At 39.7% G+C, this 27,669-nt stretch overlaps 1 protein-coding gene across 5 annotated transcripts in view; it reads right to left on the bottom strand.

The window, feature by feature from the left end:
• Window positions 1–27,669, bottom strand: part of Pkc53E (Protein C kinase 53E) — a 524,230-nt gene that overhangs the window by 153,886 nt on the left and 342,675 nt on the right. For all 5 annotated transcript variants that reach the window (XM_083135905.1, XM_083135906.1, XM_083135901.1 and 2 more), the window contains exon 5: window positions 3,169–3,297. In XM_083135905.1, coding sequence (XP_082992031.1) covers window positions 3,169–3,297 — 129 coding nt within the window. The remainder of the gene's footprint in view (window positions 1–3,168; window positions 3,298–27,669) is intronic.

Raw genomic sequence — 27,669 nt, 5'->3', positions numbered from 1 at the left:
ACAACATCATAACGTCGAGGGAATTATCTGAAACAAGCAGGATGAATACAAAGGAGTGCTCAAAGAGGATCACTCGAACGTAAAGCAATTCATAAACAAGCTAACTGCGTCTATCGAACGCAACAAAATCTTTCAATTCAGTTCCATAGAGCCGTGCAAGCGAAACCTTGTTCATTTGCACTACTTTAAATTTTCGAATTCACGGAGAGATACTTCAGGAAGTTGCACTCGAAGCTATTGAGTTCAGAGTTCAGTTTTCTTTGTAATTCACTTTGCACTGAATTTTTTTTCCGGACCATTTTACTGAGTTTTTAGAGTGGTATAATGTAGAAGGATAATGAACAAAAGTATGGATTGGTGTCATATGACATCATGCTTATTCGCCCTGACATCTTACGAGTATCTTTAAAAATATTTTAGTTGATTTTCAAAAACTGTTAAAATTGGGGAAGTAGTCAAATTCGAGGTACGAGGACGGTAGATTTCTGCAGTACTTTTTAATACATTCCTCACAAAAAGTTTGGAATATTGCTTTGTTAGCCAATAGGTGATGGGCAGGGTGGCATATGTCTGTGAAAAGACGAGAAAGTCCAGCAGAGAGATACCATGTGTTGTTGCATTCCAAGACCGTGTCTATCACCTATTGTCTAATATAACAATACTCCAAACTTTTTTGTGATCAGTGTACACATACCCACACACAAAATGCGTTCCACTTAAGAGGGGTCGAGAAATAAATGCTCACCGTTTAAAAACAGAGGAAGATATTGTTCTTGATTATCATTTTACAAGATGCAGAAACTCTCCGAGTTCATACACCAACTAGCTGATTAGCCGACGTTGCCCGGGTATTTATTTATCCCAATCTAGTATTAGACAGGAAAATAATGAATTCTAACTATGGTGTAAAATGTAACTAATTTTAAATGTGATCGTGAATGTCACTAATTAGCTTAGCGACTACGAAAACTATGGATTCGACACTAATCTAGGTAATTTGTGGTATTTTATTTTTCACCCCCTCTCACCTCCCATGCCGAAAGGTGATGAACTTCGAGTTGAACCGCATTGGGAGTGCCACGAAAACTATGGATTACATTCGCAACAGCCTGAATGTTAGGCAACCCGAGAAACACTATCGTTGTGCGGATCGCATAGTGTCACGGATGTCTGTCTCTGCGGAATTTAATATCGTTGGTTCGATTATTTTTACATGTCACCCCCACCTACCCCACCCCTAGGGTGTCTTACCTTCACAGTATTTATTTCCAGGTTGCAAGTGATGCGTGTACAAGTTTGGTTGAAATTGTTCCAGCCATTCGAGAGTTATTGCTGAACAAACAAATATATACACACCACACACACATCCATTTTTATATAGAGAGAGATAATAATATATATATAGAGATAGTGAATGCACGTTCTTGCGCAGTTGCCCTAGTCACTCCACAGTTGCTATAGAACACTTGGCTGGAGCTAGAATACCGTTTAGATGTCTGTAGGGCAACTCAAGGCAGTCATATCGAGTTCCATTGACTATTTTCCTAAACTCAGAGTTTCTACATCAAGGTATGTAAAAATATGTGTTAGTAAACCATAATTTACACTTTAAATTATCAATTATTTCTCGATCCTTCTAAGTGGTCTGTCTGTGTGCGAGAGGAGTAGCTCAATAATGAGTGAAAGTTAGGGTGTTAACCCGTGCGGCCTACCCCTAGTCGGAAAGATACGGAAGACTGAGCGCTGCTGTCTCCACTTACTGGTGGTTGGCAAGCTCGTATTTGGCGACGTTCTTATGCCGTTCAGGAGTGTCTCGGGTTCGATACCTGGGAGATTGGCCTGACGAACACTGAGCACTCCAACTGATCCTGACACTTCGAGCGTCCACGCTCGGTCTTACACACACTGGGCTGACCTTCAAAACTTGTGGACTTTTTACTGTAACGAATAAGTGTCGCCTTTTATGTTAAGCTTCCGGGTTTTTCTCTCGCCAGTACCGGATTTCTCACCTCTATCAGGGAGACGAACCCGGTAGTGGCGAAGGAATGTCCTTTTTTGACAGCGGTATGCTCAATGTTTGCACGATTTAGTCAGCGTAACTCTTAGATATTTTATATATAGAGGGGGGTACACGAAACTGATCTGCGTAACACGACATACAGGTCACAACACAAACAAACAAACACTGAACTACAATGCGAAATTACTACCATGCAGACAGAGGGAGTAAAAGAACAGTGTAGAATTTGATATATTAATGATTACTGATGGGGAAACAAATCCGATATATCAATTCGTCCATGACCCCGAGTAAACTAAAAAGATATCAATTATAACAATTCTTTATCGCTAGTAGTTATGACAACCTCTCTGCATCCCGGTAATGGAGCATTTCATTTTCACGGGTGGAACCCGCGGACTACTTTTCTTTTAAATATTAAAGTAACTATTCTACTGATACTTAAGCAACATTTTTCTTACAGTTTCTGCACAATGAAATATGACACTTAACACTTGATTAAACATAACTAACCTTACAATAATTTCCCAGATTTGTACCTACAACAATTTTGTGTCACGGGGGGGGGGGGGGGGGGCAGACGAAACACTGCCTGTTCACTAAATAAGAAATATATTTTAATTTCTGTTAATATTCAAATGATGAAAAATAAATTATTTAAGACATAGAGAGAAGGTAATTAATTGCCCTTGAATATTCTAGTGGAATTGAGGGGGAAACGTAAAGGAAAACTTAATTGTTTATTGGTGTCACGGGTGTGGGACAATAGAAATAAAAAAGTTAAAATAGACGAATAACATGTATGTAAAATACTTTCTACCTTCGAACTTAACTATGTATATGCAAATGAGAATTTTAAGATTGTTCACTCCCTAGATAGGATATAGTTAGAGCATTGCATTTAATTTTAAAAATTGGAATGCCGCTAGTGTAACTGATACAGAGGATCTTAAATTGAAAGAGTATGAACTTTTGATTCTTTCTCCTCTTGGTTACCCGCCTTCATCTGGCATTACGGGTTTGGAGCTGGGTCATCTCTCTTTGAGCATTTCTTGTGGGTTCATAAATCTTTCGATGCACAGAAAAGATTTATTGCGGGGACTTAGACACGCCTTAGAAACCTAGACACTGCGGCTGATGGTACTTACTTTCGACGACCAGCTTGTTCCCGGTGCAGGTGATCTTCATCTCCATCCTCCCCCGTCTCTCGGTGTGGTCGCACCCACAGAGATTGGGGACACTCTCCTCGCATCGTTTGTGAACGTTCATGTCACATGCTGAAACAAGAAACATCACTATTAAGCATGTTTTCAAAAATACTACAAACAAACAGTATTTCTGTATAATTTCAATTAATCTGAATGCTAAAAATGTACATAAGAAAATTCACTCTAAAACAGTCCTAAATATGTGATGTTATAAATATAAACTGGCAACATGATTTAGATCAAGTCTGCACAAGATCATTCCAAACTAAATTGCTTCGTAGATTCAATTACATCAGCAAGTCTATATGGAAGACTATATTCATAATTTAGGTCTTTTTAAATAGTTTTTAAGTCCACTTTATGCACAGACAGGCTAATCCGATCCACTAAGTGTGTCCCTCGCAATCCCTTGATTACAAGGCGACGACGATTTAAGTTCTTGAGTGGACTAAGTGGAGAAATCTGATTGTCCGTAGTCCGATTTTATTCTAAGCCAGGGGTTCCTAAACTTTGTTTCACGGCGCCCACTGTTTCAAGACTTTTCCGCGGCGCTCAAGTCAGAATGTAGACCTATCTAACACTTGCAACACTGTTAGTGTGGTTAGGTTGCTAGCCTTAAGTTAAAAATAAACACATATTTCAAATTCAGAAATATTTTATGTGTGAAAAGTACTAAATAAGCACACATTTGGAAGAATCATATCTAAAACCACGTGTGGACCAAGAAGTGCCATTTCAGTGAAAATATTGGAACGTTTCGCGGCGCACACTTTGGGAACCACTGCTCTAAGCTATAAAAAGAACAAATTGTCCAAAAGCAGGAATATTTGACTGACCCATTGCAAGATCAGGAAAATGGAAACTGCTGTTGAAAAGATAATCAAAAAACAAATACTTTATCTTTTTGTGACGAACCAGTCACTCGACTTAATCTTGTTTTAAGCTATGAAAGTCCCAACACAGAAATAAATGCTACGTGCGTACCTTGCTCTCCGGTACTGCCATATTTCGCAAATAATTCATACAGATTGTGTGAATAGTATTTAGTATTTATTTACAAAATTTACTTGTGCGAGCTGTACGCACTACTTAAACTTTACTTTCCACACACTTTCTCTTCCCTCAAAGTCATGTATTAATATTGTTCCCACCTTACAAAAAAAATAAACATCATAAGTATAGTTTAACAATCCAAATATTGCACATGCAAATCAAGATGTGTGTCAGGCTCATTTGGCCTCCAATCTCTATATGTGTACTCTGTTTCAATCCTTCACTTCCCACACAAACTCTCCCCTTTGCACTATCGGGCTGTCTTTCACGATTGTCTCTCCTCATCTTTATGTGATAAGTACCACTTTGTTACACTATAAAGATGGCTCAGTTGGAGCATGATCACTCATTTCGCTGCCTTCTCTAATAGCTTTCCCCCGCCGTTCTCTTACTTCTCCCAGGTATTTCCCCACTTGATGCCCAGCTTCCTTTATCTTTATTCTGACGTCTACCTTATCTTTATTCTGACGTCTACCACTTCCATCACCTACCTCCCTGTTACGTTTCTCATCCATTTGCCCCTTAGGTCACGTGTAGAAGGGCAGTTCAGGAGGATATGCTCGTCAGTCTCCTCTCCATCGCACATAGAACATATTGTTTCCCCTGCTTCGTTTCTCTTCCTTAATTGTTTCCATCCACCTAGTCTGAACCATGCCAGCGCGCCTCTTTCCTTTTTCCCACACAATGACATATTTCGCTTTCCCCCCATTCTCTTACTCTTAGCAGTTTCTTCGTCTGGCAGTCTGCTATTATTTCTTGTCTGCATGTCCAGTAACCTGTCTCTGATTTAGTTTTCTGTTGAAATGCTCCCACTTTCTCCGTCTTCCCATACCTAATCCATTCGGCTATTATATAGAAGATTTTTCACTTCCCAACCCCAATTGTGAACGTTTTCCTCCCTTGTCTGTATTTCCAAACATTGTCCCCTCAGCGTAATTTGGCCCTCTAGTGATAATCGCATGCAATGTTTAACAACCCTCATCCGTGCTTGTACCATGTCTCTGTTCAAGCCCAATTCCTCGAGGATCCCACAGTTGGTCGTACCTCTGCTTACGCCCATTACCCTCTTATAGAATTCTGTTTGTGTCCCGGTTATTGTCCCCCTTAACCCCCACAGTTCTACTCCATAGTTTAATGTTCCTAATATTATTGATGAATAGGATTTGAATGACCGGGAAAGGCATTTGAGGTACCTTATTTATTGTCCTCATGACTTGTTCTATTGCAAATGTTGTTTTAGTTTTTCTTGCTCTTATGTGGTGTGTCCAGCTTCCTGTCATGCAGTGTTGCACCCAGGTATGTGAAGTTTTCAACACGCTCGATCAAATTCCAAGTAATCCACTAGACAGAAAAAAGAAAAACACGAACGAAACATATCATTACATATTGTACTCGTACATTCTGCTTCGGGAACCCGTGGAGCAAGCAAAAGAAAACAAGTATTGACTCGAAAGGGCTCGACCAATGAACGCGTGAGAGGGGAAGTGAGTGCATAGAGGAGAAAATGCGGCTGCAGTACCAGCCGTTTACAACAGCGCGCACTGCTTTGCCCGCCTACTCGCTTTCTCCCCTTCTCTACTGCTATGAGCGGCTTCCTTAGAGAGTAGCTACACATTTTCTTTTTACATATTTCAGTGACTTATTTGACATATTTTGTACAACGTTTCTCATTTTTAGCTACATCAAAATCCGAACCTTAGTAATCAAGTTCTCTTCAGAGAGGAACCTATACCTTGCTTCTGCGAAGACCGAGACAAATCAAGAGTCACAATTGTAAAAAGCTTAGCGCTACTTAGTGCAACGTCAACACTATACTGTACTACCTACGCAACATCTTTCTTCTTTCAGTATTGAGGATGAGGTCATTAAGGATCTACCCACACCTTCCTTGCAAACCAGGAAGAAAGCACCAATTCGACCAGAGGGGAGGAGGGCAGAAGAAAAACACCCCTTTCAGTTGTCAGCCTGAAAAGAAGTCTTTACTTCCAAGCGTGAAAGATAATTTCAGCAGAGACCCTCTGCTCCAATAGAAAGCTTAGGAAATATCTCTGCGTCAAATCAGCCGGACGTAACGTGAAAAGATAGTTTCTCCCAAGGTTCGTTAGGAACAAGCTATATATAAAAAAACGGGTGACAAACATGCCTTGTTAAATCAGCTATGAAGTTCTTTCGGATGATGTTCTTTGTCGCAGAGAAGAGGAAAGAAAATCCGATTTATTTGAAGGCACGTATTGCCAGTAATTTGTTCCCATGGCTTTTCTTTTGAACGTTGGTATGTTTTGACAAGGAATGCCACGGCTGTTAGACGACAAAGCTCTTCTGCGAGGCATTCGAGAGCCTTCAATGCCGACAGTGATCCAATTAACTTTAAAGTATTTAATTTTCTTCCTCCATTGTGAATTCGCTTTATAATTTGCCTTACCAGCTTAAAATATCCTCATTATATAATATACAAATAAAACAGATCCAATTTTAAAGTGATATATTTATAGTTTCAAAAATAATTTGTAGTTTTTATCTCATATATTTATAATCAAAATTGATATAAATGAATTCAAATTTGAACCTTGCTTTGTATTGATTATTGCCGTTTCTCATTTAAATAGTGGTATTTGTATAATTTGTATAATTTCCTTATTATTCTCAAGCTTTTACAGTTTCTTATTTTCCTTCTTTATTTATTTTTTTGTTTCTTCTGTTCTTTAGTTTCCTCCTCTGTCCAAACTTTGTAATATATATACAGGGTGGCTCAAAAAGTCACTTAACACCCTCGGTACAAGGCCACTGCAGCGCGCAACATGGAAATGGTGATGATCAATCCTTATCAGGCCAAGGGGGAACCACATTGACGCCACCCGCGTGGTCGGCGGCCATCTTGATGTCGCCATCTTGAATTCCACTTCAGAATTTTAAATAGGAAGGGGGTGATATATCAAATCAGGCTAGAATTTCACGAGAAATGCAATGGTGAATGTTTTTTTATGTATCTTTAACCAGTAAAAAGTTATGGCTGAATTCTTGTACCAATTTGCTCCTTTTCGAGGTGTTAGAAAAATGCCTTAAAATTTGTTTAGCGCATCGGTAATGTATCGAGATGAAAGTGAAGTCTAGGCAGAGAAGTTCGCATGCCATTGCACACGATTTTTAATCGGATACATCCATGAAGAGCTGCGCATTATGAATGGTTGTCGCGAACAATTTACAGTGTGACGCTTCCACTCAATTAAAAGTTTTTCACAGTGACAAGGCTAATGTTTATGTTCATAAGCAAGTTCATAAACAGAATATGCGACCCTTGTCATCTGATAACTAACTTTAGACAGAAACTGCTTCACAACGTTCCCATAGTGTTCTGACGTTCCTCCCTATTGAAAAAACTCTGTAAAAAAGTACCTTCTTCCATAAGCAAGGATGAAAAAACCTGTTTATTTAACAAATCCAAGTAGCACTAAGCATTTAAGGTTCCGTTGATGAAACATTGACTAACCAATTGTGTTCCACACAGCACGCCACACCATTAACTTACCAGCACTAACCATTCAGCTTTGATCTGTCGAAAATGGGTTATCAGATAAAAAGCATAGAATATTCTGTTTATGAAGTTCCTTATGAACACAAACATTAGCCTTGTCACTGTGAAGGATTTTTCATTTCATGGGAGCGTCACACTGTAATTGTTCGCGACAACCATTCATAATGCACAGCTCTTCATGGATGTATCCGATTAAAATCTTGTGCAATGGCATGCGAACTTCTGTCTCTCTAGACGTCACTTTGATCTCGATGCGTTACCAATGCGCTAAACAAATTTTAAGGCATTTTGGTACAATAATTCAGTCACGACTTTTTACTGGTTAAAGATACATAAAAAAACCTTCACCACTGCATTTCTCGTGAAATTCTAGCCTGATTTGATATATCATATCACCCCCTTCCCATTTAAAATTCTAAAGTTGAATTCAAGATGGCGGACATCAAGATGGCCGCCGACCGTGCGGGTGGCGTCAATATGGTTCCCCTTTGGCCTGATAACGATTGGTCATCACCATTTCCATGTTGCGCGCTGCAGTGGCCTTGTACCGAGGGTGTTAAGTGACTTTTTGAGCGACCCTGTATGTAATTTTTTGTATTTGTGTAACTTTTGTATTTGTATAACTTTCTGCATTCGTATCTATCTAAGATTTTGTGTAAAACTACTATGTATTTGTATTTATGTCAATTATATTTGTATATAGCAAACTGTAATGCCTATTGTAATTGGAGCATTCGCTCTGTCATAGGCGACTGGTCAATAAATAAATAAATAATCACTTCAGTAAAAACACCTTGAACACAAAGGCTGTTTCAATTCTTCGCCTTTGTAGGTTCACTGTCGTCTCTTTTCTACAAAGTGTTGAGCGATTCAACTGTTAAAGATTGTCTCACTAGTCTATTAATTGCAAATAATCCATGTAGTGGCCGAGTGTTTACAGCAGTCAAACTCACGATCTCGCTGCCTAAGGTTCAAGATGGCTTTGTTCTGAGTGTCCCTCATCTATACTCTGGCCCCAGGAGGTGTCTCACTTATCGCACACCGTATTCAGCAGCTTCGTCTACTGACGTCACGATATATGTTCTCGTTGCTGGGTTAGGAATGTTAGGTTTCGGGCTCTTAGCCACATTTCTGGTGAAGCCTAGAAAACATTGCAGTATATTTGCCGTATTTATGATGAGTCTTAAACCTAAACTAACAAAGAAAGTAATCCGCGCTGACAACGGATTGTAAACAGAGAACTGCCTGCAGCCACGACTGAATAGCAACTGACGTGAAGGTCGAAGTACACCAGATTGTAAACAGAGGACTTTGGAAGCAGCACACATGATATCAGGTGACTGAAGACGTCGCCATCTGTCAATGTGGGTTGCCTACCTTGAAGCGGGAGATGTGAAATTATGTGATCTTGGCATCTGTGTAGTACCAAAACTGTACGTTTCCGGACATGGGTTCCTTATCAAAAACTTGATCTACTAAGTCCACTCTACAACCCCTAAAAATGTGTAATAGGTATTCTGAATCTATATATCTATAATATATATAACTACCCCAGAAATTTTAACAGCGCTCATAAAGCATAGTGAACGCTACCGCCCTACTCATATATCACCCTTGGATTGTAGCGGTCGAGCATTTATTAGAAATTTCTCCAAGCTTCTGCCCCGTGACGTCATATCCTGTTAGGCATTAATCTCTCAGGTTTAGAATCTTTCATCAAATCCCGACCGTTGTCCCGTTGCCGTGGAAACCAATGTCAGGACCACATAAAGAACAGTCCGGCTTCCAGTTAGAGCCCTCTGAGTGGGGGATGAAGATGTTCAGTTCGCTTCGCAAACGATCCGGTCGTGATGTTCGTTTTGGAGGGGGTTGGGGGCTCTTTAGAATGCCCCCTCTTCGTGCGTCACAAAGCTTCCATAGCGAAAGAAAATAAGGGGTAAACAAGAACTTACCCTCATGACCCGTCATAAGTTTTATCAAACTTCGAGAGCGGTTATCACAGCGTGCTACGATGCTAGAGGTCCTGGGTTCGAATCCCGTCCTGGGCATGGGTGTATTTTGTGACTATCCCTTATTCAATTTCATCATATCACTCATCCTCATCGTCGTGATTAGCCAAAACTGGCAGAAAAGCGACGTTATATAACAAGAATCAAATATCACAATCAAAAATCCTTGTATATAGCAAAATTCCAATCAACATCCTTGGAAATAGGCAACTGTACATCACTTCAAATGTACTGGTTGCATATACTGTAAGGATATGAACTTGCGCGCGCGAGAGAGAGAGCAAGCACTGCTCCGTACATACGAGGGCTACTTTTTTTTCAACCTCCGATGGCGCCGCCAGGTGGCCCGTGAAGCGCTAGGAAGCGGGGCGTCACGCAGCGTGATTGGCGTACCCCCTGCCACTGCCACTACCACCACCATTGCCAAGGCCAACGCTTCAGTTGAAGCTGAACGACGGGCGCGTAGAGATGTCTGCTACAATCGACTCTCCCGCCAAGTGCGAGGTGTGCTACTGGTTGACTTTATGGAGCCGGCGACCACAATCAATGCGGTTGCATACTGCGAGACATTGCGCAGACTACACAGAGCCATCCAGAAAAAACAGAGGAATGCTGTCTGCAAGCATTGTCTTGCTTCATGACAATTCCCGACAACATATTGTTGCGTCAACCCAAGACCTTCAATGATTCCACTGGGAAGTGGTTGGGAGGACGGCGCTTCCACACCAATGAGGAGCAGCTTCGGGACACAGTGGAGACCTGGCTCGACAGACAGGCGGCACCTTTTCTTTGCAGAGGGTATTTGAAAGCTGGTGCATCGGTACGATAAATGTCTGAATACTGTTGGGGCTTACTTGAAAAGAAGATGAATCGTGTACGTAACATTTGTCAATAAACCCATTTTGCTATTCACTGTGGTTTTGATTTCATGCCCTATCGGAGGTTGAAAATAAATAGCCCTCGTATTATCCCCGTGTAATTCGCTGCACTTTTTGACTATTTCTGCACTCGTGCTTCTAGTTGGTTGCACGGTGCATCACCAACTCGTCTACTTGGTTGATTTGGTGTCAAGTAGTGAATTTGGTGTGTGCACCGTTTGCTAAACTGTGCAGAACGTAAAAAGGCTGAAGCTACGATTTCGGTATAGTGATATGATCCTTACTTGGCATACGATCAAACTGTTGGCACACACTGTATGCGCCAGCATAACGAGAACTCATCTTGCATATCTCTAGCTGCTAAAGCTCTCCAAAAAGAACGGCCGGTCTTAAGAAACACTTTAGATAGTATTGCATGTCATGAGGGAATGGTGGAGAAAAACAAGTTTAAAAATCAATCGCATAAAAACGTGTAAAATCATCTTAAATTCATGAAAAATAGCTGATCAAAGGAATACTATGGCAACTCTGATTACAATTCTAACCGGACTCCATGGCGGAGTGGTAGCAAAACACTTCATCCTCATCGTCGCGATTAACCCAACAGGTAGTAAAACGACATAAAATAAATGTATATAAATGCCACTACGACTCTGCATGCACCAGGGCCAATATGGCTGATTTAGCGACGCTTTTCTCCCAATTTTGGCTAATCGCGACGATGAGGATAAGTAGTAAGACAAAACTGACGTAGGGACACTAACAAAGAACACCTACGCCTAGGCGGTGATTCGAACCCTGGACGCCTGGCTTTGTAGCACGTTCTTCTAACCACTACACCACGGAGATCTGCTCTACGATCAACATGAAAAAAGACAATTATATAAAAGAGTTTGTTCTCGCTAATCAATCCAATGTACAGTGGGATCAATGAGTATTGCCGTGCAAATTGTCCATGACTATTTTCAATAATTTTTCTCTTACATCCTATGCGTTTTTAAGCCATGGATTTTTATGTATGCTGGTGCAGAAGTTATCAACTGCTTGTTTTGAGTTTTCTTTTAATTCTTGAAGCTCTTATTGGGTCAAATAAAGTGCACGAACATGGTGATTGACAATTTGCACGGTAATACTTATGGATCCCACTGTACAGCCCTACACACCTAAATGCTTGGAGGTCTTTCCCTTGTGACGTAAGCACCCACTAAAAAGAGCTTCTCCGAAATTCAGCTTCTAATTGGAAAAAGTCCTCAAGAGATGGCGCTGTGTGTTAATATATTTCACCGGACGAAACTGCGAGCGGGTCGCTAATGTAATATGCAGTTTTAGCTACGGAAATTTGTGAATAAAAAGTTGTCACAAGTTTAGTCCTTAAATACTTTAGTTTTTCTATAAATAATAACATTTCAACTAAATATTACGGACAAAAACTTAGTTCAACTTTTAAATATCTTATTCCTTTCAGAAAAGTTGAATATTTAGTTCAAATGTTATTATTTATAGAAAAACTAAAGTATTTAAGGACTAAACTTGAACTTGTGGCAACGAAAACTTTCTATTCCTTCCAGAAATAGTATTTGTGTCACCAGTAGTGAAGAGATCGGTTAGTTCATCGAACTCTCCAGCCTAACTATTCCCTATTTTGGGGGGAGCAGGAAAGGGTTTTTTATAAGTAAATAGTATTTGCGGTAAATGTTACGGGCCAAAAGTTGACAGCACGTACAAAATGAAAAATTAGTGTGTGTGGGAACGGGTACATTAACAATCAACCAATCAGGAATAAGATACGATAATTTCAGGCTTCCCACTGCTTCGCAAGCAATTTTTTGGCCTGCAGAATCACTTGGAACTTTGGGAAATGAAGGGCAGGACCCTGGAAGGCAAAGTCAGGAGTTTGTTAACTCGAACAAAGATGATGGGAGCAACTTTCCTTCTTGACGTCACAGGCTCTCTCTCTCTCTGTGTGAGAACTTTGGGAGTTTTGTAAAAAGCCTCTTCGTGGACCTCATAAGAAGCGTAATGAAGTTTCACTTCGAACCGAAAACTTGTCCGCAACTGCTGAGAAGGTGGAAAGATACACGAGGCCAAAATTGGAAGTCTGCAGGAAAAATGAAAGTTTCAAAAAATGAAGGATTGTCATTGTGTCAAATTTCTACACGATTCTCTCATTCACAATGGAGTAGATAAAGTACTCGGCAATACTTGAAAAGTCTAGAAGTGTCGAAATAGTCGTCATGGCAATAAAACGTTCTTCGTGACGCTAAGCATTTCTTACATCAACTTAAGAGGCATCGGACAAACTTTCACTTATGCAAATACTTATGTTGGAGTCGATACTCTTTCCTCGCTCTTGTACCTATTTAGCTTAGTCACGGTGTTGAGGACGAAAATTGATAGATGAATGAACAAACGGAAGGAAATTGATAGATGAATGAACGAACGGATGGATGGAAATTGATAGATGTATGAACGAACGGATGGATGGAAATTGATAGATGAATGAACGAACGGATGGATGGAAATGGATAGATGAATGAACGAACGGATGGATGGAAATTGATAGATGTATGAACGAACGGATGGATGGAAATTGATAGATGAATGAACGAACGGATGGATGGAAATTGATAGATGAATGAACGAACGGATGGATGGAAATTGATAGATGAATGAACGAACGGATGGATGGAAATTGATAGATGAATGAACGAACGGATGGATGGAAATTGATAGATGAATGAACGAACGGATGGATGGAAATTGATAGATGAATGAACGAACGGATGGAAAGTGATAGATGAATGAACGAACGGATGGAAAGTGATAGATGAATGAACGAACTGATGGAAAGTGATAGATGAATGAACAAACGGATGGAAATTGATAGATGAATGAACAAACTGATGGAAATTGATAATGAATGAACGAACTGATGATGACTGCTAGATGAATGAACAAACGGATGAAAAGTTTTCGTGTTAGAAACAAAATTTTTTTTGTATGAATATGTAATTACAGTTTCAAAAATACCGATGCATTTTTTTAATTAACTTCTGGGGAAATGTTGCAATTAAACTTCAGAACGATATGAGATTTCACTAATATTCTCTAGTGAAAATTGTTATTGATAGTTAATTTTATTCGTAGGCGTCTGTTTCTTCTAATAGCAAGGTATTTGTTTCAAGAAGTTTATCGATCTAATTGCTAAACTCAATACTCGCAATAAAACTCGTTGCATAATCTAACTTCAGGGTCCCCTTGATTACATGGCGATTGATTTGTTTTAATTTTTTGCTTCGCTTTTGTCACTTACGGCTAATCGCGAAATGCGATATGATAAAATTGACAAAGAATACTCAATGCCAGACAGGGGATTACAAGGAGAATATGTTATCACTAAGCAATAGGGGACGCCACTAATATTAAAACAGAAAGAATTATTCTGAAAGTCAAGGATTTCCGATAACACTGGCAACAAACTTCAAGTATACGAGTATCTAAACATTCTAGTCGTTAAAAAAGTAAGAAACCATAGGAAAAAATTAAAATTGTATGGGGCTTTGAAATATAAAATGAAAATTATTTTTCGGTTAATTAGCAAAAAGTTTCTCGGGCGCGAAAAATATTACTCAGACACAAACTTGGAAAAATAGAAACGTAATACCTTGTGGGTATGCCCCTTCATTGTTAATACTTCTTACATCGTACTGGGCACACTTTACACGAAGATTTCTCGTGCAGTCCACCACATTTTTGCCAATCCCTCTTGAAACCTGCTCTTGACGTGTTCCATTGAATAGGCGTGGATTGTGCCCAGTTCTTGTTGAAGTTTCCCCGTAAGTGTTCGATGCAATTGACGTCAGAGGTCTGAAGAGGGCGATGGAGTACTTTGAGACAAACAGAAGCTGCAACTGCATATTATGGACAGTATGCTAAGGATCGCAATTCTGATAGCATGTATTTCTATCTCACGGGCTCAGCTTTTGGACACAAGACTTTAAATTGGCCTTTGAAAGGGTGAAGATCATGGTATATTCGATAAAATAATTCCACACGCCACTTTCCGAGAGATCCCTTCTCTCCCCTTTTTATTCTTCGTTCAGCTTACTCCACACATACTGCCCATCCCAACCGTCGAAGTTTAACGTTCATCCGCAATATTCACGCCATCCCACCTGTCCGCACACTAGTCTTCTTGTTAGGTTGGCTTGTCGGTCTGTGCGACAGGGGAAATCTTATCTCTGTAGCTCTATACGAATATTTTAGGGTTGAGTCTTCATTCCTACAGATGATTCAACGTCGGATGCGATTTTTGGAGCACTTAATTGAGTGCCTTCCTTTATGTTTCTTGAAACCTCAACTACTCCTCTTCCATTCTTTCCTTCTCTCACTAACTCTCCCGTTCTTCTCTCTCAACTTATTTCTGCATTAACTTCTTCACTTCCTCCTTTCTCCTTTCCTATTCACTTCCTTCTTCTCTGCACTTTACTTTACTTCCTCCTTTCCTATTCACTTCCTTCTTCTCTGCACTTTACTTTACTTCCTTCTTCTCTGCACTTTACTTTACTTCCTTCTTCTCTGCACTTTACTTTACTTCCTTCTTCTCTGCACTTTACTTTACTTCCTTCTTCTCTGCACTTTACTTTACTTCCTTCTTCTCTGCACTTTACTTTACTTCCTTCTTCTCTGCACTTTACTTTACTTCCTTCTTCTCTGCACTTTACTTTACTTCCTTCTTCTCTGCACTTTACTTTACTTCCTTCTTCTCTGCACTTTACTTTACTTCCTTCTTCTCTGCACTTTACTTTACTTCCTTCTTCTCTGCACTTTACTTTACTTCCTTCTTCTCTGCACTTCACTTCACTTCCTTCTTCTCTGCACATTACTTCACTTTACTTCCTTCTCTTCATTTCCTTCTCTTCACTTCACTTCCTTCTCTTCCCATTCTTCACTTCTTTATCTTCCCCTCACTTCTTTCTCTTTCTCTTTTACACACACGTACACAGAGGGAGCAGCTATTTCTAATCTCTTTCTCTTTTTCAGTGAGAAAGAGAAAGAAAAGAAAGACATGAAACTGGAAAAAGAAAAGCGAGAGAGAGAGGAGAGAGATGTGTACTTTATTTCCCCTCTCTCCTTCCCACTCTCTTTCTACCCGTTTCTCTGTTCCCCTCTCCCTCCTTCATCTGCAGTATTGCCGACATCCGCCAGAAGTTTTCTCCTCCACGCGGGAGAAGACAAACAGTTGTCGCTACATATTTTGTCATATAAGGGACGCGCTTTCGTCTGGGACTCGTTTCCCCACGAGCTATACAAACACCGAATGACTACTCCGTATGAACGCCTCGTGTAATTCCCGCTTAACAACGTCCTTTTTATCTCTTTGGCAGACCTTTTATTCCATGCCTCCCAACTGCTGTCCGAATGATTATGTTGAAGTAAATTTTCGTACCCTGAGAACATACACAGTCACATCTCTTTATCTGTCAAATTAGTTTAGTAAAGTTATGAAATTTGTTGGCCACCCAAGGAACAAATTGCAACAGAAATTAAACAAACTGCCTCTGTAGTTAACAAAAATGACACACTCCGATTTTGAACAGTCTACTACTGTCTGACCTGTAGGTTCGCAATCATCTTGACAAAATGACGCCAAAACTTCACCTTGAAAATTAAAAACTATATCATCTCGTAAACTGTGCATTGTACACAAAAAGGAAAGATAACCAAAATGAAAGGACAGCATCTTTGCTAAATCATGGGGTTTGTTTGAAAGAGCTACCATACATCTTAATTGAATTAGAAAGCTTCAATTATTTACTTAATTTCTAGAATTAGCATAAAAGTTAGTTTTTGACACAAATGACAGCAAATATGTAACAATGTAATTTAAGTCATTTTGATAGTTTATGCAGCAGTCTTCACGCTACTTGAAGGCAAATGAACATTTCTCAGACACTATCAGTAATTGCTGGCCTGCGTGAGTAACAGATGCAAATGTATGGGAAATCAGGGCAAGAGTGAACATCGGGGCATGCGTAAACATGGCATTTCCGTAGAATTCGCAACACCAGTAAGCAAGTGAATAGCGAAGACTGTAAACACATCATGGATGCTGAGTGTTAAAAGCAACAGAAAGTTAGGCCTGCACTCTGATGCCTAGGAAATTGTATCGTTGATTTGGTTGGTTGGTTGATTTGGTGTTTTAAGTCCACTTTATCCACAGTTAGGCTAATTGGGACTAGACCTACAGTTTAAAGTGGGATCCGAACCACTAGTGCCTCCACCGGGTATCGAACCCGGGACACCTTGATTACAAGGTGATGACGCTACCACTGCGCCATCGGGGAGGCCCTCGTATCGTTGAAAACTGCCACCTGAGCAAATCTTTGCAGGTATGTGTACATCTGATAGCGTAGTATACAAGACGTTCTAAATTTTCTTCCAAAAGGCTTCATTCCTATTTTGTTGACATGGTATTGAAAGAGAAGTTCCCAACCGGCGGACTGGCAGCCACGATTGTCGAGGACGGCAATGTCGGGGCAAGAAGGAGCGTGCACTCTTTCGTACCCTTGGCGCTCTGTACCCCCTGGTGAATGATAAATATTTCGCATGGGTTATGAAGATTATGTTGTTCATCAACGTTTTGAGTTGATTTTAGCTCTCAGAAATGTGTTCTTGTGAAGTACAGTACGTCTGTTACCTTAGCGTGTTACCTTACCGTGTAGCAGAACAGCAGGAAGGTTTCGCGCAAGTGAATATAGCACCCAAAACGACTTTCCACAACAGCAGCTATAATTTTACGTAGTTAGGTTAGGACTGTTAGGTTTGGTACTGAGTTATTTTCGACGTGTTCTCTCGCTATTTTAGTGTGCATACAAACAGTTTTTACTAACAAAAAGCGGCGAAAATTCTCTGAAATTGCAGGTTTTAACTTACGCGGGCCATTCTTCGGGTTCAAATATCTCAGTTATTTGTGCTTCCCTAAAGCATTACGTAAAACATTGAAATCTGTCGATTAAAAGAAAATTCGACGTAATTCTCGAGGGAGTACACGACTCCCACTCTTTCCCCTCCTCTATAGAGATTTTAGCTATTCCTCCACTTCATCTCGTACAGCAGTATAACACGGGGCGAGGAGGGGAAATCAAAAGTTCTTACAGCATCAACATATAAAAATGTGATTATAGAAATAGAAAGGAAAAGAAAATATGCCAGCCGAGCCAATAGAAAGTCATCATTGGAGCCAGAAGTACCAGTTAAACAAACCATCAAAATACCTTCATTTCATGGATCTGATTAAACCTCTTCTATGAAAGTGAATGAAACAACACCTACTACCTCTAAAACATTCATTATACACCTTGCCAGTAGGTGAAATGTGTGTTGCTGTGCGATTTGCCAGCAGTGGTCTCACGAGCAGTGCTCAAACTTTTGATCAATCACAACCTCTGTACGTGTGCGACTACTCCCACTGATATTTCCTTAATTTACTGCTATTTTGTTTCATTTTTACAAGTGTTTGTGTTCATACATTTAGGTACACTATGTGGACTCTCAGTCAGAGCCACCACAAGTTACATTCAAATTATTTCATTGACAATAATGATCGCATGTAATTTTTTGCAGAGTTTGGAAATATTCCTTGTAACCCATTTGTAGTTTGTCTAATTTCATAAACGTGTCATTACTACGATACTAGAAATTCGTGCATTTCATGTCCTGCCATTGTAATCTTTTACTCCACGTCTTTAACTTGTATTTCGTCTTTCAAAACAAAGTGTTCACCCTTGCCCTGGTTTCCCATAATTCAAAGCTCAAGTGTGCTGAAAAATCTGGAAAATTCTTTATCTACATTTGCATCAACTCTGAGAGAGAACATGTTACTGCTGCTGTGTAGTTGCAATACATTAGGATGCTCGATATTCTTCAGAATTTCATTCAACCGAGCGTATTGGAACGTGGTGTTTACATCCACAATCAGTTACGGATATGCTCCCCCTTTTTGTCGCATCCGTCAACAGAGCGTATTGGAACGTGGTGTTTACATCCACAATCAGTTACGAATATGCTCCACCTCTTTGCCGCATCCGTCAAAGGAGCGTATTGGAACGTGGGTTTACATCCACAATCAGTTACGGATATGCTCCACCTTTTTGCTGCATCCGTCAACCGAGCGTGTTGGAACGTGGTGTTTACATCCACAATCAGTTACGGATATGCTCCCCCTTTTTGTCGCATCCGTCAACCGAGCGTATTGGAAAGTGGGTTTACATCCACAATCAGTTACGGATATGCTCCCCCCTTTTTGCTGCATCAGGGCACGTCTGAATATACAGGAAATAATGAAACTTAACATGTCATCACCAGGTATCTACGAAAAATTCTTCAGTGGACTATATATTAGGCGAAGTGACCGGTTTTAGGCTGGCCTGTCAACTAATCTTGTTTGAACCGTAGAGTCACTCGGGGGAATATGCCCATCAGGGTTAAATGCCCACCCTCTCGTATTTCGCGCAACGTTAATGTTTTGACAATTTTGAGACTCTGTTTGAAAGCGCCCTCCGTGGTGAGACGGGGCAGGAGGTTTGGAGTTTGTGAGAAGAATCTGAAGCCATTCAGGGTTAATTTCATGAGGTAAGAAGACAATTTTTTGAACGTTGCTGTATTAACAGTGTGCAATAATATTCCCAAGAGAGAAAGAAACTGAATTATATTTGGTGTAAAGATCAAGAGTCAGGGAAACATATCTGTAGGACGAAACTGTCGCATGGTGCTCAGAGTTGCCAACCCAGTGATTCAATTTTCTGCTTGTAGCTGTGGGGTGATATGCCCACAGAAATTAAGTACAATATGCCCATGGGCATTATGAAATGAAAGGACCACAATGTGACTGGATTCAGTGTATTCGTTGTAGTATGTGGATGCTATGTACCAAATTCACGTCCACGTGTCCAGAGTGCAATGCAATTTCTCACAAATGTAAACAGTAAAAGAGGCTATGCTAAATTCAAAATAAATGTTGTTAGAAAGGCTATGCTTGTCTGTACAAATGATGTTCTGTTTACGAAACAAACGTTAATAATCTTCCAGTTAATGATATGTATTATTTTCCTTTAAATATGTCATGTCAAGTATTACAACAATTATTTCTTGAATTGGGCATTTTACCCCTAATGGGTGGGAATTTTACCCTGAACACGGGGTGATTTGCCCAAATTGACGTTCATCTGTTTATTTTTCAATAGTTCTTTTGCTATAAGACTTACAGTAATACAACTTATAGGTAACAATAACAAAACATGTAGCTTTCATTTGACATCCTTTTCATTGCGCCACTCCTTCATTTAGCGAAGATATAAAACGCCAAAAAAAAAAAAAAGTTTGGCGTATTCCCCCGAGTGACTATTATTTTAAATATACATATTAAAACAAACTAACAAACATGCAACAAACGCACGTAAACAAAACACTGAGGGAAAATATATTAACGTTCTCAACAATATCACAAGAAATTATACACGTCAAATAAAGTGAAAAAATGACTGTTTAAAACTACATCTTCCCTCAACCCCTGACACGGCAGCACTCTCTAGAGAAAATCATGAGCTATGAATTTGGTCCAGTGTCTTTAGGACGTAAATTACATAGTTTGTTACTATTTGTGTCGGAAGTTAACATTTACGCTGATTCTAAAAATTAAAGTAAATAATTGAAGCTTTCTAATTCAAATAAAATTTACGTTAGCTATATGAAACAAGAACCAAAATTTTGCAAATTTTCTGTTGGTTCATTTTGGTTATCTTCATTTTTTGTGTACAATGGACAGTTTTCGAAAAATTCCAGTTTATTTTTCAAGCTGAATTTTTGGCGCCATTTTTTCAAGATGGAGCCGAACCTGTAGGTCAGAGTTGTAGACCCTACAAAATCTGATTCGTCACTTTTGTTTAATTTACTACAGAGGCAGTTGTCTTCAGTCCTGTTGCAGTTCCCAGATGACATTATTTTTAATAGACTAAATCAGAACAGTAGTTTTAATTAATCTTATCATAGCCATATTTAATGAACGGAAACTGAGAAATTTCATCTATTTTTTTTAACAGAGATGAGCGTTATAACAGAAGAAATGGATGCGCTTCCGAATAATTATGCAAGCGTGTGTACGTGAATGTGTGCGTAGTGTCAATACAAATGTTGTCTTTCTGTTATTATGGCTCACTAGTAACAATATTCTGGTGTCACTCCTGCACCTGCTTTTGTTTACGTTTCACTGTATCGCATGACAAAATCAAAAAACTTAAGACCTACACCCAGAAGCATATATGAACAGGATTGCAAGAGGAAGCCATTTTTACAAATGGGTAAAAAACAAAGCTTAGTTTATGCGACGTGAGGCATTGAAGGGCGGAACCTATCCGAGCAGCTGCTGACGACTTTTACAAATTTCCAATTTATCTGCAGTGAGTAAATAATCACGTGTGCAACAAACTGTACATGTGTGTGTGTGTGTGTGTGTGTGTGTTATACCTTCGAGGCGATAGGGTAGGCACAGATACAGGTTATTGATTTGAAACGAGCTTGTTTTTACACCCTTCGAATACATGTTTACATCGTAATGACTCACATATTGATGAGATCAGTGTCGATGTTGGGAAATGTAAGGTCTATGCCTGCGAGCTTCATATAATATTGCTATAGTCTGAAATATGAAAGCATCACAGAAAATAATGGGGGTGAACGTGGACTTCCGTTACAGAGTTTGTCTTCAATATCAGGGGGTTCCCCACACGCCCCCCAAATCAGTGTTTTTCTATTTTCTTCAGGTCCTTTGTAGTAAATTTCCAGACCACCTGATAATGTTTTAACTTCCATTAACTAAACGCACTCCAACTGGTGGCTGGGAAACAGCGAATCAGCGATCAGTTGAATTTTCTTCGACTAAGATCGGGCATTTTCGAGTCACAAGGTACCGAGCGTTGTTCGCGGGACGAAAGAAATGAGCGCTGGGTTCACCACAGGTTGCCAAACGTACTGTAAAGCGAGAAAGAGCTTTCTCGGTCAACACCAGAACTCAGCGGGTTCAACTGCACACGTGGTTCTGCACGTTGAAGTTTCCGGCAGGACCACCCACAGGTCGGAACGCAGGCGGACACACAGTCATATAGAACAGAATAGCATGGTCTTTATTTAAGCAGGCGTGTTTCGGCCTCATGGGCCGTTCTTACAACCAACCCTTGTCAAAGCTACAATAAATGAATAAAAACAAAAAGAAAGAAAAAAAACACATAATGATCATGATAATACAATAAAGATAATATAACGATTTTACAATGATAAAATAATACATTGAATAGATTAGTATATATACTGTGGAGTAAAGATAAGTAATAAGTCTTCGGTAGTTCAATGTGTGTGCGGGGGGGGGGGGGTAGGTTATGTATGCATTATATGATGTATAAGTGCAGGTGCAATTGTTAAGATACGAAGGTTAACACATAATGATCATGATAATACAATAAAGATAATATAACGATTTTACAATGATAAAATAATACATTGAATAGATTAGTATATATACTGTGGAGTAAAGATAAGTAATAAGTCTTCGGTAGTTCAATGTGTGTGCGGGGGGGGGGGGTAGGTTATGTATGCATTATATGATGTATAAGTGCAGGTGCAATTGTTAAGATACGAAGGTTAATGAAGTTGTTGGTACAATAGTAAGTTCTTCAGATTTTTCTTAAAACTTTGAGGCAAATAATGTTAGTCAATGGTGCAGACAGTTTGTTCCATTCCCTGATCCCTGTAACAATGAAGGACTTGTTATATGTGGCGGTTTTATGTTTGGGGATTTTTAGATTGTGCTTCTTGCGGATATTATGTTCAGCTGATGTTCTACGAGAACAGATCTTATCGGATAAGTATTTTGGGGAGCCAGTCTCAAGTATTTTGTGCATCAAGGTGAGTGTTAAGTATTTTCTTCTATTGTTAATGTTTAGCCAAGAAAGTTTCTTTAAATAGGGGGATACATGTTCCTTCTGTTTAGGTATAAAGGCAACTGGCAAAAACAGAAGTACGCTTGGCAACGTTGCTTCGGAAAGAGAGCGATGCGATCCCTTCAGGTTTTCCTTCGCAACTGAGTTTGTTGACGCCCATCGGACGACACGCCCCCGAAAATGATTGGGGGACAGGACGCGCGAGAAACAGCCATCAAGGTCAACCGCCAGTTGGAGTTGCGATCAGTATAACTCCGTTTAGAGGATAATATGACAACTGCAGGGTTGCCACTCTAGGACCATGATAAAATTCATTCAAGTATAATTCCCGAGCATGTGCTTTCTCTACATCAACGTATTACGAATCTCACCATTAACACATACGCACACACAAATATATTACAATATAAAGGGTCTGTGTGATTCCAATGTATCCAAAAACTTAAATCAATTCAATTAAAAGGTACATATATATAAAATATTTAATTTAAGGTAAGGTAAGGAATTTACATTTGCAATTCCACACATCCAGACTCGAAATACATCGTCAAACACAAGGATATCTTACCTTGCAAGTGGCCGCGGTGGCTCAGTCGGTAACGCGTCTGACTACCATGCTCAAGGTACCGGGTTCGATCCCCGGCCGGTTCAAATCCGGGAACTTATCTATTGGTGGAAGCGGCCCCGCGCCCACCCAGCGTCGAATAACATGGGTACCTGGGGGAAACCCTGGGGGGTAAAGGCGGTCAGGGGCGTGATGCTGATCACATCACCCCCACTCACGACCGGATCAAGAAAGTGTGGGGCGTTACCCCCACACCCCCTATACGTCTTCATGGCGTGGTGCTATGCACAGGGGAACACTTTACCTTTTACCTTTTTTACCTTGCAATAGTATTTCGTCTGTGAGATAGTCTGTTGTGCAAAAGACACTAAAAAAGTAAACGGATTGAGAGAATTCTGTTTTATTTTCCCCACAGCTTTAGTTTCCTTCTTCGATAAAAATAAAACATACTGTGAAAAACTTGCCTCGGAGCATTTATAAATACGTATAAATTCAATGAGACTTGGATTAATAAAAGTTGCAATTTTTCACGTCTAGGGAGAAAAATTCACGTAGAATTTACGCAGAATTCTCTGACCCAATAATTCACGCAGAATTAATTCACGGTAAGTAGCCACCCTGAAGTGCATTATATTTTTAATCTCTCTCTTGACTTATGGAAAAAAATGTATCACATTAGGGTTTAGAAATGTGTGAAAAAATCCCAATTCACTGTTATTACAAGAACCCCAACTTTGTTGCAAGTGGTTGATTTTCTCCACTTTTCCAGGTTTTCAAGGCCAATGACAACTCTGAGTGTATTAACAGCATGAAAACTGAAAAACTCTAAAGCCTGCTCTGTTCAAACATTTCCACCCAAAATTAAGCAAAAATTAACCACTTCCTACAAGCAAAATACGTACGTATGCTTCAGATTTAATTTCCATGTTATTTCGCACCAAGAAAAAGATGTGTTCCATAGTTCGAATCCAGGTGATCACTGTCACGATATCACTCATCCTCATCTTCGCGATTTGTCCAAAGTGACAAATCACAAGAAAAAAACGAAAAAGAAAACCACAAGAACATCCTTGGAAACAGTATTATTTAATCAACAGCTGTATTAAAAATTAATATTCTAGAAATCTCTATCCCATAATGAGATAAGTATCTTAGATGATTCAAATAGTGTAATGTTTCCCCCTTTGTGGTATTCTTACTTATATGTTGATTAAATTATGCCGTGTTTGCTGTCTTTTTCAACGTTTATCTTGTTAATGCATTTTGTTCGACCGCGGTAACTTCTTAACTTCCGAGGGAACTTATTTTCCTTGTAGATTCACCTTCAGCTTTATTTAGGGCAAAGGTTGTGATTTAATATTTGACGTTTATTTGGTTCTGAGGATACCGAGAGAGTAAATATAGATATTATTACGATATAAACCAAACACAAATACCGGGAATTCGAGGGAAAGAAGGGGGGGGGGTGGATCAAGTACACCGATGATTTTCAGATGGAGGTTCAGAACTGGAATGCTTAAACTAGTCACGCGCAAATTCCTTTCCGAATATCTTGCACAGAAATATTACATTTACCGCCTAGCTTACAACAAGCACAGGAAAAAATGTTTCAAGTATATTCCGCCTCTTTCCTAGACACAGTTACTCCGAAAGTAAACCCCACGGCCCAAAAGCACCTTGAAAGCCAAGTCCTGCCAAGCTGTTTCTTCGTTGGGTGTCGCGTGGTCAGCGCATCGAGTCCTATCGCCGCTGTTTTCTGGCTTTCGAGACTGGAGGCAGCTATTTCTTTTCAAGTAGCCCCTTCAATTGTCCTCACGACGCCAAATTGTTTGCGCTTTCACCGGGAATCGAAACCAGGACCGATCGCATCGAAGGTGAGAGCACTAACCTTTTGACTAAGAGGCAGACTTGACACACCGTTAAGTGAGGGTATAAAATCGAAGCAAAAAGTCTCGAAAGTGTGTTTCAACGATGGTAATGTAATTAAGCCTTCTTTCCACATTAAAAACACTAAAGTTGCTGACCAAGGCAGTTTATTAAGATTTAAAAACACTTTTTAGTTTAGTTCTTCGTCTCAGGAAGACCCTGATAGAGGGTAGAAACATTAGAATGATTTTAAATCCTAATAAACTGCCTTCGTCAGCAATTTTAGTGTTTTCCATAAATGTATGTTTCCGCGCTTCACAAGCTTCTGATATCGTCGTAAAACATTTAATATTCATGCACGTGAGGACAAGGGGTAGAATGCTGGAATTTAAGAATCATGTATACACGACCCACAAAAACATACAGGGTGGACCAAAACTAAGCAAACAGAATATATATTTGTGATGAGATAAAAGTAATAAATAATGGTTTGTTCATGATTATGCATAACATTTAAATTGATTCTATGAAAATTTAATTGATTCTTATGTTCCCTGGCATCATTCACAGTACCTCTAAGAAACATTTACTGGATTTCTACTTTTGGCCCACCCTGTAGACTAAATTCAATTTGACATATCGCGTACCTAAAGATATTTCAAAGTCTGGCATAACAATAAAAACACCAGTATTATTATAGTCACTACATCGACCATCTGAAACGCCCACAACGCTGTTTCAACTTGGGAATGACTAAACTGGGACACTCCTGTTTTCCTGACGTCACTACCTTAAAACCTTCCCAGCCTGAACATCGTAGAACCACGGAGGACTTCCCCTTTAATTAGATGCCGAAACGAGGTGACGTCAAATCGAAGATGACAGATCAAAGAGACGAGAGGCTTCATTTACTTGGGGAATAAAAACACCGTCTCTAGACTAATTAAGTAAGGATTTACGCAGAATAATCTGTGACGAAAAAATCGAGACTGTCTTCTTTTCTCCAGTGTTTTTTCTGTCTCGTGGATGAAAAGACAGGTTCTTCACCTGTTTCTTAATGGCGGGTATGTTACTATAGGTCTGAGTTTCCCCTTGCCTCCTCCACACACCTGACCTTCCAGGGTTGCCACACTACTTCTACGTAAGCTGCTCGGTCGACACTTCGCGCGTTGTACGTATGCGGTTGATTGCGTCGGTTGAAATTGTTCTCATTGGCAACACTGTAGGTGGGTGGCGTGACCTTGACTGGACTATTTTCGTGGCGAGAGCTCTACGAAAAGTAACAATATTTACCATTAGGATGCAGGATAAAAATCAATGAAAATAGTCGTGGACAATTTGCCGAGAAGTACTTACAAGCATACCACCGTACAGGATAATCAGCCGTATTACTGTTGTCCTAATCTATGACATCGGTGGCGGTTCCAGAGGTTCCGGTTTGAATCCTCGACAAGTCCAATTCTTGCAGATTTTATGTAGTCACATTCATAGTAGTAGCATTAAAAACTCCTTTTTTTCTGTAGCGATTATACCTTCTATAATGCACAACATTTCGACATATTTCACGAGTGTCAATTTTATTTCTGATTAGATTATTTTACATCGCCTTTCTACTTGTTCGGTTAATCGCAACGATGAGGATGTGATAATTGGATGAAACAACAGTTGACAGGGGAAGGTGACCTGCAGGAACACCTTTAAAGGAATGTTCCAGATAAACAACTTGCTAATAATCTTGTGTCTGGAGGGGAGTGATTTTTGTGTATATATATCTTCCTGTCTTGTACCTCGTTACATTTGTACTTGGTGCCGAGTCTGAAGAAGACCTTGCTAGAAGGTTGAAACGTAACGTTAAGTTTATGTTTTTAAAATAAAATAAATTCTGTCTTGGTCAGCATATTGAGTTTTTTAAAGAGAGATTTCGGTACTATTATAGTATAAGGGAAACAGCTATAAATCATATATTTCGCACTTTTTTACATTGCTAACGTACTATTTTGGAATGCAGAACATTTCCTAAGGTGAAATAATGCATTTCTAACTAAGATAATGTCTATTTCTTACATTTCCGAGAACTTACTGTTACTTTGTTATTTCGATTCTGTAACACATTATGGCGGGCGATAGCGTACTGGTTCAGGGCGCGTTGTGAGAGTGTTTTGTTGATTTATGCAGTGTTGCAATCTCGTTCACCGGAAAATACCTGCTTTCGTGCCCGGATTTAAAATTATGCTAATACGTCGCAAACCATTGACGTTAGCCCCAAAAACCATTTTCCGTAAGGTTAGGTTAAGTTAGGTTAGGCAAGCATAGTTAAAAGAAAAATATTCGACAAGTCATGTTTTAGTGAAAACACGCCGAGGCTGAAACACTGACTATGGGGTTGCGTCATCTTAACACACGGAACATTGTACTCTCGTGCAGAAAGCAAATCGCGGCAGCAGAAACAGCGTGTCGGACAGAGATTTTCGCAGAAAACGACATGTTTTCGCATTAAAATGGATCAAAACTACATTCACAAACTTCCACAACGCTACAGAAAACT

The sequence above is a fragment of the Lepisma saccharinum genome, chromosome 14 (assembly GCF_977018435.1).
Source record: "Lepisma saccharinum chromosome 14, izLepSacc3.1, whole genome shotgun sequence".
NCBI lineage: Eukaryota > Metazoa > Arthropoda > Insecta > Zygentoma > Lepismatidae > Lepisma > Lepisma saccharinum.
The sequence above is the reverse complement of the archived record's forward strand: the minus strand, read 5'-3'. Positions and strand labels throughout refer to the sequence as shown.